General features: G+C 35.4%; 4 protein-coding genes across 9 annotated transcripts in view; 1 reads left to right on the forward strand and 3 right to left on the reverse strand.

Moving 5' to 3' along the window:
* SPR (G protein-coupled sex peptide receptor) overlaps positions 1-18,798 on the forward strand; it is a 2,424,528-nt gene that overhangs the window by 1,102,303 nt on the left and 1,303,427 nt on the right. The gene's annotated exons all lie outside the window — the stretch shown is intronic.
* LOC145661207 (uncharacterized) lies at positions 12,414-13,730 on the reverse strand. Its single transcript, XM_081726662.1, has one exon. It carries the CDS (start codon positions 13,728-13,730, stop codon positions 12,414-12,416), a length of 1,317 nt encoding a protein of 438 aa, XP_081582788.1.
* Positions 13,857-15,194, reverse strand: LOC145661208 (uncharacterized). Its single transcript, XM_081726663.1, has one exon. It carries the CDS (start codon positions 15,192-15,194, stop codon positions 13,857-13,859), a length of 1,338 nt encoding a protein of 445 aa, XP_081582789.1.
* On the reverse strand, positions 15,340-16,740 carry LOC145661209 (uncharacterized). Its single transcript, XM_081726664.1, has one exon. The coding sequence runs from the start codon at positions 16,738-16,740 to the stop codon at positions 15,340-15,342; it is 1,401 nt and encodes a 466-aa protein (XP_081582790.1).

Raw genomic sequence — 18,798 nt, forward strand, 5'->3', positions numbered from 1 at the left:
CCTTCCATTTGGGATCTGAATTTCAATTATAATGGTCCGTTCTTTTCAGCCGACATCTACAAGTACCTCCCTAAGTGTCTATTTGTGACGGGCACATTTATCGTTCTCAAGACAATGACGCAATAGAGTACATAGAACTACCATATGAAAGATTAAAAAAAAAAGACATTTTTAACATTTCAAAATAGTACTCTCATTACTCTACAAATCTCTTAATGGTATAGCAAGAAAATAGAATTTATGCAACTAAACTTCTAGAAAAGCGATTAAGCAAGTATTAAATGAAGTACTATATACTTATACATAAATATTAAGTTCGCGCTTACAGCTGGATGTGTTGTTCGAACATTACCTTAAAAATGACTTGCAAATATATATGTATTTGTGTATTTACGTAAAATACGAATGTTGAAATTCAAGCAGTTACCTTTACCCCCCAAAACACGAACATTTTCCTAAATACCCGGCCGGGCCATTTTTAGCCCCCCTTCTCCCCAAAAAAGAAGACATGACTAGGTAAAAGAGACAGTTTAAATTTTACTTTTTATCTATCGTACCGACATGTAAACCTGAAGTCTAATTGATTTTCCTTTTAAAGAACTGTTTAATGTAAAGAATATTTCATATCTTAAAAATATGTAACATTGAGTAAATATGTGAAAATATAGATTATGAAACTTTCCTATGACATCTCTACTTGATGTATTTCGTCAACACGTTTTAATTCCACTCATGTACACTCATGTCCAAAATTATTGTCGCATGTCTATAAATATGTCGTTGGAGGAACATAATTTGATAACGAATTCGCCCGGTATTTCTTATAATGTTAGTATGTGTATAATCGGCAAAGACATGTATGTGACGAATTTCATGTCAAAAGAGCAGTAAATAAGAAGAATAAAACAAAATTAAATCTTTCTTGTCCGTTTAGAAACATTTTGTTTTACTCATTCTAATTTTCGCATTTATAATTATTTTGCTATGAAATTGGCCGCAAAATATTTCCCAATTATACACATAGTATCAGTATTGAAAGTACCCTGCAAAATCATTATCAATTTGTATTGTTACAAGAAGACAGTTATAGATATGCGCCAATCATTTTGGACATTAGTGTACATATAAAGGGGGAAAATACGTGATTACATAGAAATCCGGGTTTTAATTATAATAACAATTCTGTAACTTCCCCATTGTTAAAGGATTCTCATTATTATCTAATAAACATTGCAATTCATAGTAATGTCATAGTGATACTTAGGATTGAAAGTCTGAAACCTCAATTATCGTATCACTTTGAAGCATATTAGGTAAGTAAAGAGTTATTTTTAATATTTCTATAGTTAGAAACTTACGTTGTGTAGTCATCGACAAATGTAATAAGATTATCATACACGGATTTTAAATCGAATATTTTATTTGCTTTTGTAATTGACTCTACTATTATTACTTTTTCTTATAGAATATAAGTGTGTCACAATGTTAATCAAATAATCAAAATGAATACGATTCCATTGGAGTTTCGAATTTATTATTTCATAATGAATGGATTTTTATTTCATTCATATAGAGATGTGAAATATATTGCAGTAGGAAACGTTAAAATTATCAATGGTCTTTCCTGATAGACCAGAAATTTCGAAGAGGAAGGCGCGAAGGAAGGCGGAATAAGAAATTTCTGGCCTGCAAGCAAAGGTCCACAAACACAGTTATTAGCCAGTTTAATAACAGTTTGAAGATACTTTTCGCTCAATTTCTAATGTTTTCGGTGTTCTTCGCTGTAGTATTGAAAATTCTTCATTTACTGATAACGGCAAAAGAGAGAGGTGAATCTGCAAAACAGTGTACCCCTTCCTAACGGGTAAAAGGCAAAGAATTAAGGTCCTAAATTTTCCTTTTTGTAAAGAGATCAATAAAACAAAAAACTGTATCAGATATTTTGTCCTGGTATTGAGGCGAACAGATGCAATCCATTGCAAACTTACGAAATAATTACATAGTTACGCCGAGTTAGAAAACACTATAGTTTCGAGCTGAAGAAACTATTATATAATTTCTGTAGTGTTTCCTACTTTTCCAAAGAAAACTATAATGTACGAGCTATATATAATGGATACCGTGCACCTAGGTATATATATTGTGCACGGTCAAAGCCCCGAATCATATAGGATTACAATATTTATTCTAGTTAATGCCACTATGTCAAAACAAGCGACACACACACACTCATTATACGCATTCACATATGTGGGTGTCTTCCCACTTGCGACAGTCCTATTAGCGACAGGAACTGTTAACTGTCCTATGAGCGACCGATTCGATCTGTTAACTGCCCTATGAGTCACCGATTCGTTCATACTAAGATAATGTAAGAAGATGAGGTTCTCCCTTCTTTAACTTGTTTCATGCTAATGTGATTTAGAACCTAACAAGATGTACTATGAAAAATTTCGCTCTACCTGAATTTAATACGTGAGAATGCTCTCATTACATTAACAATCTTTTATACGTTTTTCCTAATATTATATTTTTGAATTGATTTCCATGAATACATTGACTATCAAGGGAAAAACTAACTAAATATTTAGAGTAGCTCCGCCTTTGTCTATGATTCTAATACAAATAAAATTTTCATGTTAAAATGATACGGAGCATAAGTTTAGATTGAATATGTTAATGGCATAAGAAAGAAATCAGAAAGAGGTAGGGGCGCCCGAAGAAACTTTTCTAGGGAGGTGCATCTCCATGGTTGCTGCATCACGTCTGGTATATCTGATATTTAATATACGTGGTTTGCTGTATTACGTATACATTTTTCTGAGCCAGGGGAGACGATCCCTGCCTTCCCTTCGGGCTCCCATGGACAAAAGGTGTTCACCATTTGATTATATCAAAGAAATCAAAAAAGAAAACGGTGTATTCGAAGAAATTATTACACAAGTTACAAATCTCTCGCAGGACTTAACAGTTCGTCTAGTTATAAGGGATTATTGCAGATTGCTACACGACAAGCTTTTATGTATAAGTCAAAACAAGGGAGGAAGGCAAATGAAGCAAATAGTTTACGTTTTAATAGCTTACAATAGGGGGAAAGGTAGTTTAAAGACTTTGTTTACCTTTTGGATTGTTTAGAGTGAACTGCATTGTAATTGGTGGGATTGGTTGAGAATAGCCAATTAGATGTAAGGGATCTCAAAAGCTGTCTTCTATCATTGACATTTTTTTTAAACTTGATTCATAAAGTCTTAGGAAGTCTAAAAAGTAGATAGTTGGCGAAACTGTTACACGTTTAATTTTTCAAAATAAAATATATTACTGTGCTTAGTGAGTAGTTTGATTTGAATCAAATTAAGTACAGAAAACAAAACTTTTGAAGAAAGGGGGTATTAGAACTGGATTTTCAATAATTATATAGGAATATGCTTTTCATGGAAATATCCCTGTTATCTCGTTAAGTTATTTGATATGTCTTATGTCAAATCTAACTCAAAATAAGTTTTATTTGCACTCACAGTAGAGGAAAAATATATTTGACGAACAGTATCACTGGCACGTACATATTTCATACTAAGGTTGTTCCGGCGCTAATAACGCCAGAGGCAAACATATTTTAGGAGAAGGAATCATATCATCTTCCATAATCTCAATGTAAATGAATCGGTCGCTCATAGGACAGATAACAGTTCCTGTCGCTAATAGGACTGTCGCTTCTGGGACTAATTGACATGTGTGTGACCTCTGTAACAACTCTACATAAAAGAACCATTCATTCTAAAGACAAATTTACCAAACTTCCTTCTTTGTACGCAAACAGTTACACCAATGAAAAATTCGATTAATATAGATATATTGATTTATTCGAGTAATATAGGGCTACCTTATTTCAAGGGTTCAATATGAAATAAGAATGTGAGTAAAATTATAATTTTTTACACGTTAATGTATAGTTAGAAATTGAGGCGCCTGGCATCAAAAGTCGTCAAATCTATTTTTGATATTTTACCAAAATTGAGTTATAAATCGCTTGTTATATGTTTGCCTTAAAGGAATTCCATGAAAAGAGAATTTTATTTAAAAACTTATTATTTATTACTAAAAACTAATTCAAATATGGGACCTTGTATGCATGTATATGGAACTTCACTGCACCTTCTGTGAAATTACTCGAAACTAAACGAAATGGTTTACTTTTACGATAAAAAAAAATTGTCAATTTCATAGATGATTGGCATTAAAATGAATGAAAATTGATCTTGTTACACCACAACTAGCTCTGCTGTTGAACCACGTGAGAAGATAAAATGTAATTTATTTAAATATTTGCTCATTACAGTTTGTTTTTGATGGGAGAAATCGAGTTTAAAATATCACATTAAAATACAAACTCAATTTGTGTTGAAGCACGTGAAAAGCTTTAATTTTGCAGTTCACTAGTTAATGTTTGTAGTTTTTTTCTTTTTCATATTCATCGTTAAAGGTCATTAAAAAATTTACTATATGGTATGTATATATTTTGTTCTTTTGCATTCACTCAACTGGGCTCTAAATAAACCAACTTTGAATACTATTCCAGTTTCATCATTTATTCATATCCTTGTTATAGCAGGGACTATTTTACAACATATAAGTTATAATACACTACATTATTCAATAATAATAATAATAATAATAATAATAATAATAATAAAACGAAGAAGAAAAAGAAGAAGAAGAAGAAGCGAAAGGCATGAAATCTGTTCGTTCCTTTCAAGGATCTTATAAAATAGAGGCTGCCCTGACAACAAAATCTTGAAGTCATACGTCACAGTTTTGCTACCAATACTCTGCCCACTCCGCTCAAAAAGATCGCAATGTTTTGAGCTAACAAACATGGCGGAAACGAAAGTAACCAATCAGACGATGGCGGAAACGAGAGTAACCAATCAGAGGTGCCGATGCTCGGTTGTCTTTTTGGCTTCATTATTTAATAGGATGAAGATACATATGGGCAGATCCTCTATTTTATAAGATCCTTGGTTCCTTTAATGCTTTTTCTTCTTCCCTCACTCTCTCTAGTCGAGAAATTTTAGCATTGCTATGAAAACTGTACTATTTTGTCCTTTATCAAAATTCAATCCGGGACTAGTGGCAATGTCCTGAAATATAGCTCTTTTTGAGGAGAATTAGTACGATAGGAAACAGCTTACACTTTGAAGATTGAGCTTGCATAATTATCTGTGTACTTGTCAATTACAAGAAGTTGCAACCCAGTTCGTGGTGCAGAGTCCAGGTGAATACGTAGTACATGCCGTCGTTCATAATTTCTGTATTATATGTATAAAGACACGTAACACAAAACGGGTGCACGGTGGCTCAGTAGTAAAGTGCTTACCTATGATGCGTTGGGTTCGTGGTTCGATCCTCGGACAGGTACGTTTGTGGTGGACAACATTGTATCCGTGGGTTTTCTCGGGATACTTCCGTTTCCTCCCACTTTCACATACCATAAATTCTTCCATAATCATTCAATTGCTTTAATTATATCCTTTAAGCCAAAGGGCATAACCCTGGGGTGTTAAACTGAAATTTTAAATTTCATTTCAAGACATAGAACACAAACGTTCAAAATTCTACCTACTTCAATCTATAACAATGTTACGTTACTCCTTTTCAAGCATAGTAAGACAGAAGCAAAGTGCTGACACAAATTTGTTAAGGGACAATATAATCTTCAGATATTGAAGATTAAGAGGAACACTGTATGATTGAGGTTTTGGTAATAAGTTATAATTGAGCTTCATAGTTGTACAAAGTTCAATGTTTTCTGACATCCGTGTAAATCAGTCCAAAGGTAAAGTTTGTGGAAGAAGAAAGAAAATATTTTTCAGCGGCATTGGGTCTTTTTCTTTTCTGATTTAGAAAGTGCCAATGACTTTTGACAAATGGTTGATTTAATTTAATCTGATTTAAGTTCAGCGCGCCTTTTACCAGCGAGGTTACATGAGACATAGACTTACAACTTAACGTCGGATCCCAACTACGTGAGCTCCTCTCGGAATCTAACCCAGATCTCCCACGATAAAGGCGCGTAAGCAAACCACTTAGCCGCGATTGTCAGTTGAATTTATCTCAAAATAGGTAAATAAATAACTATGTTCAACGATTTAGTTCAATTTCACTTGACTGGTGTTCTTTTCAACCTTTAGGGTTTTTTTTTTTTAAGTCCACCTCTTCGTCTGCATAAACTTTAAACTCGCGCTACTGTAGAAATTCCATTAACATGTGTAATCGTCATGTGCCGGAAAACATATAGCTAGTTCGAAAGTAGAACAAAGGATAACTTTAAGTTTCTTGTGAAATTCAAGAAAGTCGCCAAATGAAGTACTCCAAATATTGATAGGGCATACGGCGGTACTTGTATGTTCCGAGTACAAGTCTATCAGTAACGAAAATGTTTCTCCGTGGGAGGGGGAAGCGTTGAAGAAGATAATTGCGTAGTCAAACAGCGATCTTCAGTTGCTGATACAAATATGAACATGAGAGTACTCAAAGTGCTCAAAAGTGACCGATGATGGAGTCTGCAAGAGTGGGTGAACTACCAAACAGGGAATATGTTCGGCGCATTATTACTGAATAATGTAACATGAACATAATTTGTGCCAAGATTATGCCAAAAATACATAAATCTGTTACGAATCAATAGAGTACAGTTAAGAATTGTGTGTGGAGTTATTACAACACATAGAAATTGAACCACCTTCGACAAAACATTGTTTTTAAAGTTAGGCGACCAGTTGAATCCAAGACTAGGCGGCAATTCACGCAGTGCAAGTACGTCGATTACCAACACTGAAAGAGAGCACCAACATCCCTCTCAAAATTTAAAGAATGCTACTTTTGTTCTTTGACATACAAGAAGCTGCAAATTGTTGGCGTCCCTTTCCAGCACCGAAAATATGGGGCTTGAATTGCAGTTAAAGATCGAATTCGAATTATCGAATGCGTTCAAATTTCAAGCTTCTTCTACCAGGAATCGAACTAAGGGTCTTGTGGACCAAAGGGCGTCCAAGCTAGACCAGCGAAAATGATATTATAATTTTTGACTGGGTTCCTATTGGTGGGAGTCAATAATAACTTCTTAATTGATATTTTGATCAGCCTTTGCAAAAAAAAAAAAAAAAAAAAAAAAAGTTGAGAAAGATAGCGCCAGTCTAGAAAAATGAACAGATTCTGCATCAGGATAACGCACCGACGCCAGACGGTTTTTGGGTCGTGTAAAAGCATTACTGTCACGAAGCATCCTCTCTACTCGTCGGATTGGGCATCATCTGATTTATTTTCCTGTTCCCGAGAAGAAAGACCGGTCTGGAGAAAATACGTTTGGCCTCATTAAAGAATTCGAGTAGAAGTCAACAGACTCCCTACGTAACGCACAAAAAATTACTTTCATAATTGTTCCCGGTAATGGCACCAGCGAATGAAGGACGTCAATGTCGAAAGGGATAACCACACCAGGCACCCAGAACTTCCGAGTAGTGTACATTTTTTTTTTTTATCGTATGCAATCCACAGTATTCATTCGATTTTGAGTAATGAAGGTATGGAGGCAAATCTTAGCTTGTCTAGTACCCATATTAAATATTTCCCGGTTCCCGAATTATTAAGCTACATTCTTAAGCTCTTGTTCATTATTGGAAAGTGTGCAAAGACGGTGTGGGTCAGTGCAAACTTTACTGTCGATCCACCGTGACCCACCATGATCCCTGTAATCCACCACACACTATGACCCACTCTGACCTACCACCCACCTAAACATATCGTCATCAACGCTGACCCATGATCCAAGCCCTTTTCTCAACTCTATAAAGAGTTTACACTTGTAATAAAACATGGCTGTGAAATTATCACTAATCGGAGTTTAAATTTCTACAGCCAATCGCTCAAGTATTCCTCTGTTATAATGCCGGTGGATCTGATCTTCACGATATAAAATACTGAAGTCATGGGCCATATTACGATGAACTTCAATTTAGTTATCATACATCTGTAAATCAATAAGGAGATAATTATACATCTCTGTGGAAAATTACCTTGATTTACGACTTTGAAATTTAATCCTATGTAGGCCAAGGTAAAGCAAAAAAAAGTATAATTCGACTGTGTCTCAAAAGGTAAGTCGTATTCTTACTTTTACAATTACATATATCAATATCCAAAAGTGCCTGAAGTAAGTTTTTTTTTAACATAGGTATACTCATCTGAGGTAAGTAAATAGAAACACACAGAAAAAGAAGAAAAAATAGATGCCTTGAAACTAAATCGTAGACAAATGTACTAGTGTTCAGAAGATGCTGCCTGCAATGCACTGAATAGAGTGGATCTGTGGATCAGAGTGAGTCACGGTGGCTGGTGGGACGCAGTGGGGTCACGTTCTGTTGACCCATGACCACTAACTCACTCATAAATCATGAGTTACTTGACCCGACCCATTGACCCACTCCATCTTTGAACGTGTACGTAAAGATGTACACCAAGGATGGGAAAAGAAGTTTTTAAAGGGAAATCTTATCTCTTACTCTTGTTGAACTGTAATCCGTACAATATTTTTTCTTAGTATATAATGTTGTTTTTCCCCCCAATATTTGATTCTCTTGATCGGCAAATATTTTAACTATCTAAATAAATATATAGACTTCTTTCTAAAATCTACAGAACGATAATTTCGCGTTTTATTCTACGCCACTACGTAGGGCTTCCCATATTAAACAAATTCTATCAGGGAGTAATCAAATTTAATTTTTCCTAATTTGGTCTTCATTTTTACTTTTTTCCTTTTTTCAGTAATTGGAAAGCGAAGCCTAGTAAAACTGCAATTATATTGCCTTCATTCTTTCTGCGTTGCTAACGGTCAGTTTTATTCAGTAATTTGACTTGAACAGTCTCTTTACCTCTTTTTACAATAGTGAGAGATGAGTTTGTTCTTCTTGAACAGAGAAAATTGATTAAATCATGGTTTTTTCTTGGTCTTCAATTTCTTTGAAGGGTTTCTTTCAAAAACAGATGGTTTTCCATGCAGCCGTGACATCAAAACGTTTCTCTTAATTACGCGCGATTGCGTAGATGAATCTTTCTGTTGACCTTCTAAGTTTGCCTGTAATTAAGGGAAATTGTAGGGGAGGATGAGGTGATGGAAGCAGTTTCAACCACCGAGTTTGCAAAACATTACAGCCTGTTCTCATAGACAAAGAGTGAGTGAAGTTCTTGTCACATGGTGTCCACGTCAATCTTATCCAAGTCCTCAATACTCATTAATTGACGTAGTGGACTTAACAGAATGCAGTTAATTCAAGAGGACGGCTCATTCTGAGAACTTGTTTCTTGGTTCAGCCTAGTTCCATTCTCCATGCTCTGTAAGTCACCTTCGGATGATTAATCACGCAAGAGCTGACATCCGACTGTCTTAAAGTGAACGTAATTACCTCGTTTCCTCTGAAACTTTCACTCGCTTATTACTAAGGCCGAGATAGTGACGAATCACTCATCATCTAATGGAACTAGGCAACAACTTCATTTCGTTATTTCGTTTCCTTAATAGTACGCGTAAGCTATGATAAATGTAATGCTAACAGTAGATAACTTCTCCGATTTCGGTAAAAACATCTTTTAATTAAGTTTAAGGAATCATAATCCTTACTACAACTAAGAGATTATTATAGTTTACTACGTTATTCTTATAATAAAAATCAAACGCTTTAGTCTGTGGTGGCCCCTGTAGCGTGGTCTCTAACGCTCTCACCTTTGGTGCGAGAGATCGCGGGTTTGATTCCCGGTGGGGGACTCTCAGTCGGAGAATTCTAAAATCTTTTTCAGGTCAGCAATCCTCATTTCTGTAATATTCTTCCGAGAGACTAGTGATAATGCTTGTCGTACCTTGTGAAGATTACAGGATTTGATTCACGGACGGAACGTAAATGGATAAAATCGCAACTAAAAAATGGAAGAAAACAGGAAAACAATTAAATCACAACTAAATTAAACTACAACTAACTAAATTACAACTAAAGGGCCAGACTACACTTACATACAATATAATGCAAACAAGACTTGTTCTAATTAGTGGGGAGTATAAAAAATGTTTCAGGCCAAAACACTACGTAATTGTAATTTCATATTTTCGCCAATACAATATATACAGAATGGCGCTAAATTCGTTGTACAAAAGAAGAGGAGTGATTCCTGAGAGTAAAACAAACAAAAAAAGTTCCTATAAACATAGGGCGAAAAACCCATCGTTTACGTGTTATAGGCTGCCGAAATCATAAAAAAATTGAATTTTAAAGGTTCATAGCTCCAAAACTATAAGACCTACCTTGGTCGGGTCAAGACTTCACTTAGGGAGTAGTATGTGCCATATCCAAAAATGTGTGTTTCAGAGTCCTGAGGTGCTTCCACAACAATTTTTATAGAGGGAGTTTGACTACGGGCCTATGATATAAAGTGCTCTCCAACTACCTCTATAAAAATTGTTGCGTGAGTACCTTAGGATTCTAAAACATGTATTTTTGGATAGAGCACATACTAGTTCCTAAGTGAAGTCTTGATCCGACTACAGTAGATCCCATAATTTTGAAGCTATGGACCTTTTAGAATTCATTTTTTCATCTCTTCGGCAGCCTATAACACGTAAACGATGTGGTTTTCACCCTATGTTTATTGGAACTTTTTTGTTTGTTTTACTCTCAGGAATCACTCTTCTGCTTTTGTACAGCGGTGGACACTTCTAATTGGTACACCTTAGCCGTAAATCTCCATATGGCTATACCATTTAGAAGTGTCCACCGCTGTACAACGAATTTAGCGCCATACTATATATATTGGGTACGGACATATTAAATACGTAAGGACCGAGACCCACAACATAAGTGAATGAAATTACTGTCTTTTACTCTAATGTGTAGATGGCCAGCACCCGTTTTCAAACATGCCCTCATTCACCATACTCTCAGAAAATTTATCCACCTCCCGGTAAATGGCAATGTTGAGTTTTCATGTATACCTAATACAGCGTTTTCCAACCGGTGTGCCGCGAGGAAATCGAAACAAAATTATTGATTATATTACAATCAAACTGCAAGACATTGAGTCTCACATTATATTTATGAGGAATAAGGTATATTTGTGTTTCACATTACTATGAACCTCTACCATAAATCTACTATTAAGTTTCATACTCTGTTAATATTCTGTACATGTTTATTGTTGCAGATTATTTCGTAACTTGAAATTTTAAAATATTATTCAATCTTTTCGACAAAACAAACATGGATAGAAATGACCTACATTTGTGTTTTAAAAGTATGTTTATGCTTATGTTCTTAAATGTTCACGATTTACTTAACTGGTAATGGACTGTCTTCTAACAATGGAAAACTTCCAATACTTGTTTTTAGTTTTATTGTACCTTACTAATCGCTGGTTTTCAACTAACACTTCAAATAAACCACAAAGTACATATAATAACTGCACTGTGTTCATTGCACTTAAATAACAAACTTAACTTTAAAATTATGGAAGAAATGTTCGTGCCTCGTGCCTTATGCACCGTCTCTTTTCAACACTTTCCATCTTGAATAACAAATGAAATCTAAATTTCGTAGAAACAGTGTTTCCAGCTCTTAAAAATATTACTACATAATATAAGACTTAACATGCCGCCCGCCAAAAAAGGGCTAGTGACATTTTTTAAAAAAAAACAAAAGAAAACAAACTTTACATAACAACAAATAAAATAGACTAAAACAGAAAATAAATATACTTTAACATGAATGACATTACGATTCATCATTATTTGGTAAAACACAAAGTCCTCTAATTGAGCGTTTATATAAACCATTGGAAGTTTTAACAGTAGCCACTCAAACCAAACCGTCAGGTCCAGAATGCACTTCAATGATGACTCCCAATTTCCACGATAGAGGAGGTAGCTTATCTTCTTTGAGAACCACCAATTGACCAGCCTGTATGTTGGCACAGCTTCTCTTCCACTTATTTCTTCCTTGTAGTTGTGACAAATATTCCATATACCATCTTCTCCAAAACTGTTGAAATTGTTGCTGGATCCTTTGCCATCTTTGAATTGAACTAATCTTCTTCTGATGTAAGTCACGTTCTGGTAGTGCTGTCAATGGTTGACCAATAAGAAAATGACCAGGAGTTAATGCTACTGGATCATTAGGATCATTGGATAATGCTATAAGAGGTCTCGAATTTAAGCAAGCTTCTATTTGTGTGATTAATGTTGTTAATTCTTCAAACGTGAGATATGGCATTCCCATGACTCTCCTTAAGTGGTATTTGAAGGACTTAACTGCAGCCTCCCAAAGATCACCGAAGTTGGGCGAATATGGCGGAATAAAATGCCACTGGATTCCTTAAGTAGTTGCAAAATTCTTAATCCTTTCTTGATGGTCAGCTGTATGCAACAACTTTGCGACTTCTTGAAGTTTCTTGTTGGTACCAATGAACGTAGTTCCATTGTCGCTATAGATATGCTTGCATTTACCTCGACGAGATATGAATCTTCTCAAAGGAGCTAAAAATGCCTGACTAGTAAGATCACTCACAACTTCGAGATGGATAGCCTTTGTTGCTAAACACACGAACACTGCAATGTAGCACTTCACCTTTGTTTTTGACTTTCTGGTACCAGTTTTGATGTAAATAGGACCGGCAAAGTCAATTCCAGAATTTGTGAAAGGTCTGGTTAGTTCTACTCTATGTTTTGGTAGTTGTCCCATTAATTGTTCTGGTCCAGACGCCTTTAATCTTTGACATGTAATACATCTTCTAATAACTTTCTTGATGGCATTTTTACCATTAGGTATCCAATACCTTTGCCTTAGTGATGCTAGCATTAACTGACATCCACAATGTAGCAATCGCCTGTGTTCATGTTCTATAATTAGTCTTGTTAGGTGATGATCTGGTGGTAGAATAATTTGATGTTTAGCATCAAATTCAAGTTCAGACATCTTTAATCCTCCACCAACTCTTAGTAATTGTTGATCACATATGAAAGGATTGAGAGACAAGAGTTTGCTCTTATTGCTAACTCTTCCACTTTCTTTAAGATCAGCCATTTCCTTAGCATAAACTGAATTTTGAACTTCTCGTATTAGTCTGATTAAAACTTCTTCAATTTCTTCCAAAGCAAGAGCGTTTACATTTCTTCTTGATGCTTCTACTTTAGCATTCTTGGAAAACCGCATGCAATAAGCCAAGACTCTCTGAAGTTTGTTCAAAGTAGAGAATCTTTCGATTACACTATTATCTTGAGTTGTCACTAAGTAACTTGATTTTAATTTCTTCTGTTCAGGAATCTCTCTGAGTGGGGCAGGCTCCGTCTTAGGCCAATCAAGTGAAGAACACTGTAACCATTGAGGACCGTTCCACCACAAACTATTATGTATTAACTTGTCAGGACTTGTTCCTCTTGATATAATATCTGCAGGATTTTCACTTGAAGCGACGTGTCTCCATTCTCCTCCCACTTCTTGTACCTCAGCAACTCGATTGCCAACAAATGTTTTCCATCTATTTGGACTTGCTCTTAACCATGCTAAGACAACCATAGAATCTGTCCACATATATACCTGGGATATTCGTTGTTTTAATGCCTTAGTTACCTTCTTGACAAGTTTTGCTGATAACACTGCTGCACATAACTCTAAGCGAGGCAGGGAAATCATCTTTATGGGCGCCACTTTGGACTTAGCATATAATAGCTTCGAAGTAACTTGACCATCCTTGTTGACGGATCTTAAATACACACATGCCCCATAAGCCTTTTCTGAAGCGTCTGAGAAAGCGTGAACTTAAATGTCTATTAAGGTACCTGACTGAAGAACCATTCTGTCTACACTGATATCTGATAATGAAGGAATAAATTCAAGTACTGTCTTGCATCTTTGCTGTAGTTCTTTAGGAAGTGTTTCATCCCACTCCAATCCTGCTTGCCACAGATCTTGAAGAATTATCTTACATACAATTGTTATTGGACTAACAATTCCCAACGGATCAAAGATTGAAGCAATAATACCCAACATCTTGCGTTTTGTTAAATTATTACTCGACCTTTGATTTAGAGTGAATCCATTCATCACTTGAAGTTGATCAGTTGCTGGATGACAAAGTAATCCTAATGTTTTGACTTGACCCTTATCGTCTAAGCGTAATGGAAGCTGTGTTTCTCTCAATTCTTCAGAGATGGATTCCAATAACTCAGTACTGTTGGAACACCACTTTCTTAGCAAAAAACCACCCTTTTGTAGCATTTGTATTAATTCGTCCTTTATCTTTAAAGCTTCCTCCACACTTTCAGCCCCTGAAATACAATCGTCAATATAGAAGTCATGCTTGAGAACTTGTGCTGCCTTCGGATATTCACAAGCTTCTTCTGCACTTAATTGCTGGAGACAGCGAGTAGAAAGGAAAGGCGCTGAGGCTGTTCCGTATGTGACAGTCTTTAATTCATATACCTTAATGGGTTCTTCTTCTGATCTTCTCCACAAGATCTTCTGGAATTTACAGTCACGCTCATCAATCAAAATCTGTCGATACATCTTCTCTATATCTGCAGTAAAAGCTATAGGGTAGGTGCGAAATCTTAATATAATTGACTGCAAATCGTCTTGTACAGTTGGACCAACTTTGAGAACATCGTTCAGTGAAATACCACTAGTTGAGCATGCGGATGCATCAAATACTACTCTAGTCTTCGTAGTAGTACTAGCTTCCTTAATAACTGGATGATGAGGCAAGTAATATCCTTGAGTAATATTAGAGTTGCCTTCCACTTCCTTCATATGTTCCAAAGCTTCATACTCGTCAAGGAATGTCACATAATCTGTGCGTAACTTGGGGCATCTATTTAATCTTTTTTCTAATTGTTGTAAACGCTGAACAGCTGTCTTATAAGAATCACCTAACTGGATCACTTCTTGTTTGAATGGCAGTCTCACTATAAAGCGTCCTGTTGAATGTCTTCTAGTGTTTGCGACAAAATGTTCTTCACACTCCCTTTCTTCTTTCGATATAGGAGTTTCTTGAATATCTTCTATTTTCCAAAACTTCTGCAGCTGATGGCTTAAATCATCGTTGTTGTGCAAAAAGAATGTTCGATGTTCTGGCGTGAAGTTGTTGTGCTTTGGCATCTGATATTGTCCTGAAACTATCCATCCTAACTCTGTATTTTGGAGAACTGGAAATGCTCCTGGACGCACCTGTTGTCCTGCTTTGAGTAGACTAAAGAAAATTCCAGCACCTAACAACAAATCAATCTTACCAGACTTGTTGAAATTAGGATCCGCTAACTCTAAAATTCGGTGGGAAGTTCCATTCTTTAATGTCAATATCAGCATCAGGTAAATTTCCCGCTATTTTGGGCAATACAAAACACTCAACATCTACACTAAAATCACTTACAGCAGAGAATACTTGTAACTTACTTCCGTATTTAACGTTGCAACTTACATTATTAATACCTTGTACAGGAACATTGATAGGAAATTTCTTTAATTTTAACCTTTGAATGAGAGATTCTGTTGCAAAATGAGATTGGGAACAACTATCAAGCAAAGCCCTAATCATATGTAATTTACCATTGCAATCTTTAACTTGAACAACTGCAGTTGAAAGTAAAACACGCACATTACTTTTAGGCTTCACAGAGCAATAAGTACTAGTATTGACAACTTCCTGCCCTTGAGACATTGACTTTTCCCCTACAGGTTCCGTAAAAGAATCATTCTCAACACTGGCAGCATGATTAGGCTGTGATTTCTTAAAATCACTATGCAATAACGTGTGATGCTTGAGATTACATATTTTGCATGCACTCAGTGAACAATCTTTCGCTACATGGTTGACAACTTTCAAACAATTAAAACAAAGTTTGTTTTGTTTCGCAAAATTTAATCTTTTGGATACACTTAATTTCTGAAACTCATTACATTTGTGCAACGCATGACTTTGTTGACAAAACGAACACAAAACATTAGTACTCACATAAGATTGTCTAGCATTTTTTACATCCTTAACAACATTAGATTTACTGACATGCGACTTTGATTGTGTAGACTTTACCAATTCTAAGGCCTGGCATTTATTTTCTAAAAAGACATGAAGTTCTTCTAAACTAGCAAACTGTTCCCTATTTGTTTGATTTTCAAAGTCTTTACGTGTTTGTTCATCTAGCTTTTCCAAAACTAGTTGCGATAACAATATATCCTCCAAAGGAGTATCTAAGTGTAACGCCTTAAGTGCATTTACGTTACTTATAGTTTGATTTAATAATGTCCTTAAGTCCGCCACTGAATCTTTACTGACAGTCGGTAATGAAAACAATGCCTTTACATGAGCAGTTGCTATTAGCTTTGGATTATTATACCTTTTGCATATCTTTTCCCAAGCAAGTTTGAAATTTTCACCTGTCACTGGTATATTCTGAACTAATTTGCTTGCTTCACCTGATAATGAGGACAACAAATAATGAAATCTATGAATATCATCTAAACTCTGATTGTTTACAACCAAACTACAGAAAGTATCATGAAAATGTCTGAAATCTATAACTTGACCTTTAAATGTTGGTAGCTTTATGACTGGTAATTTTAGACACCCTGTATTTGCGGTTGAATCACCTGACGAACTTCTATTGCTACTACTAGCCTTCTCAGCTGTTTCAACAATTGACGTCATTTTTGCAAGAGTATCGTAGTAAGTAGCTTCAAACAACTCTCTATCCTGTGTGTATTCATCGTTTTCGTCCTTTAATTCAAGCTGTTTTTGCACTTCATCATATTCTTTGAATATACAGTGAAACCTCTCTAAAGCGGACAACCGTGGGGAATCAAAAATTGTCCGCTATAGAGAGGTGTCCGTCTTAAAGAGGTTTCAATATTTTCTTACGTAAATTAATAAACAAGGTAATATGCAATTAGAAAAAATATTTTTGCATGAATCACGTATTTATAAATATTACCAAAATGTTACTGTACCTGCATTATCTTGCGCTATCCAATTCGAGGCACAACATGGGAATAAGATGTTATAGTTCTCTGCACTTTACAATTATCGCTACTTACTACGTTTCCGGTGTCGTTTTAATTTATGAGTTAATTGCAATCCAGCAGACTTAAAAAAAAAAAAAGAAGAAGACAATATGCGTACCCATGGTCAAAAATACCAAACTTGTCTTCTGTTCGGTTAGAGATTCCAGCGGGACAGTAGAATGATGTGTCATTCCTAACAGTGGGAAGCTGTCAATCACTTTTGTTTCTGAAGCAGATTGGGTGGGAGTGTAATGAAGCAAAGGATATAAGGGTGTTGTGAAACAGAGACCTCTCCTGGGTTGCTGAATAGACAATTGAGGAGGCAAAATGTTGTCACACCCACATGTTCTTCCTTGGTGATATACGTATGAATTACTAAAAGTGTATTTTTACTGCACTTTCCAACTTGTTTCTAGAGAAAGTGTCCGTAATACGGAGGTAAATAATACCTATAAAAGACAAGAAAGACTGTCCGTGTCCGTACTAGAGAGTGTCCGCTTTAGAGAGGTTTGTCAATATGTTTTTTCCTATTACAGTGTTTGGGGGATTACAAAATATGTCCGTTATGGGAGGTGTCCGCTTTATAGAGGTGTCCGTTAGTAAGGGTTTCACTGTATTGGGTAAACGTGCACACCTAACTTTAATTTGCATTACATCACCGTCTGCTCCAAATTGTTCAACAAATGTTTTCATTCTTGTAAGGGAAGCTTTAGCTAGGCCTCTTGCCTTTATAAGAGAATTTGTATTTGAATCCATTGCTTGTGATATATCTACCTGAAGTCCTTATAACAACAGACCTATACACAAGTAAAAGAAACAAAAAAATATACTTAGCTACGTGACTGCTACATTGCGCCTTTGTTTTTCTTCAGATTGCAATGCGCAGCTGAATGTGTAGGCGCCTACGTGATAAGTCCACTAGGTCAATTTTGCTTCTGATTCTTAACACTCACTGTCTTTACACACACATAGTCAATATGAATGTTTGAATGATTCACTTATTCTTTTTCTTGGCACAACACTTCCTCCATTCGGCACTGGAGGACCAAAAAAACTGTTTATGCTTATGTTCTTAAATGTTCACGATTTACTTAACTGGTAATGGACTGTCTTCTAACAATGGAAAACTTCCAATATTTGTTTTTAGTTTTATTGTACCTTACTAATCGCAGGTTTTTAACTAACACTTAAAATAAACCACAAAGTACATATAATAACTTCACTGTGTTCATTGCACTTAAATAACAAACTTAACTTTAAAATTATGGAAGAAATGTTCGTGCCTCGTGCCTTATGCACCATCTCTCTTCAACACTTTCTATCTTGAATAACAAATGAAATCTAAATTTCGTAGAAACAGTGTTTCCAGCTCTTAAAAAATATTACTACATAATATAAGACTTAACAAAGTACAAGAGATTTATTTCTTTGTTCTTTCATGATCTTCCTTCTTAATGAAAGTTTGGATACAGTTTTCGAAAAAGAAGGCATATTTTTTAAAACCTGAGTGCTGTACTTCATTGTAATTGTTTTCTATTTTTAAATTAGAATGAAAAATAAGCATAATGATTTACCACGGAGGAAAACAAGTGATCGAGCTTTCTTCTCTGTGAAAAGGATATCAAGAATCACAGAAAAAAATTACCATGGTATTTTATATTTACAAATAATAATAATAATAATATCTATATGACTGTGTCGCGAG

This window comes from Thermobia domestica, chromosome 9, assembly GCF_964235325.1.
Source record: "Thermobia domestica chromosome 9, izTheDome1.hap1.1, whole genome shotgun sequence".
NCBI lineage: Eukaryota > Metazoa > Arthropoda > Insecta > Zygentoma > Lepismatidae > Thermobia > Thermobia domestica.

Coding starts and splice junctions, on each gene's coding strand:
- LOC145661207 (XM_081726662.1), bottom strand. CDS start 13,730: ATGATTTCCCTGCCTCGCTTAGAGTTATGTGCAGCAGTGTTATCAGCA.
- LOC145661209 (XM_081726664.1), bottom strand. CDS start 16,740: ATGACGTCAATTGTTGAAACAGCTGAGAAGGCTAGTAGTAGCAATAGA.
- LOC145661208 (XM_081726663.1), bottom strand. CDS start 15,194: ATGCCAAAGCACAACAACTTCACGCCAGAACATCGAACATTCTTTTTG.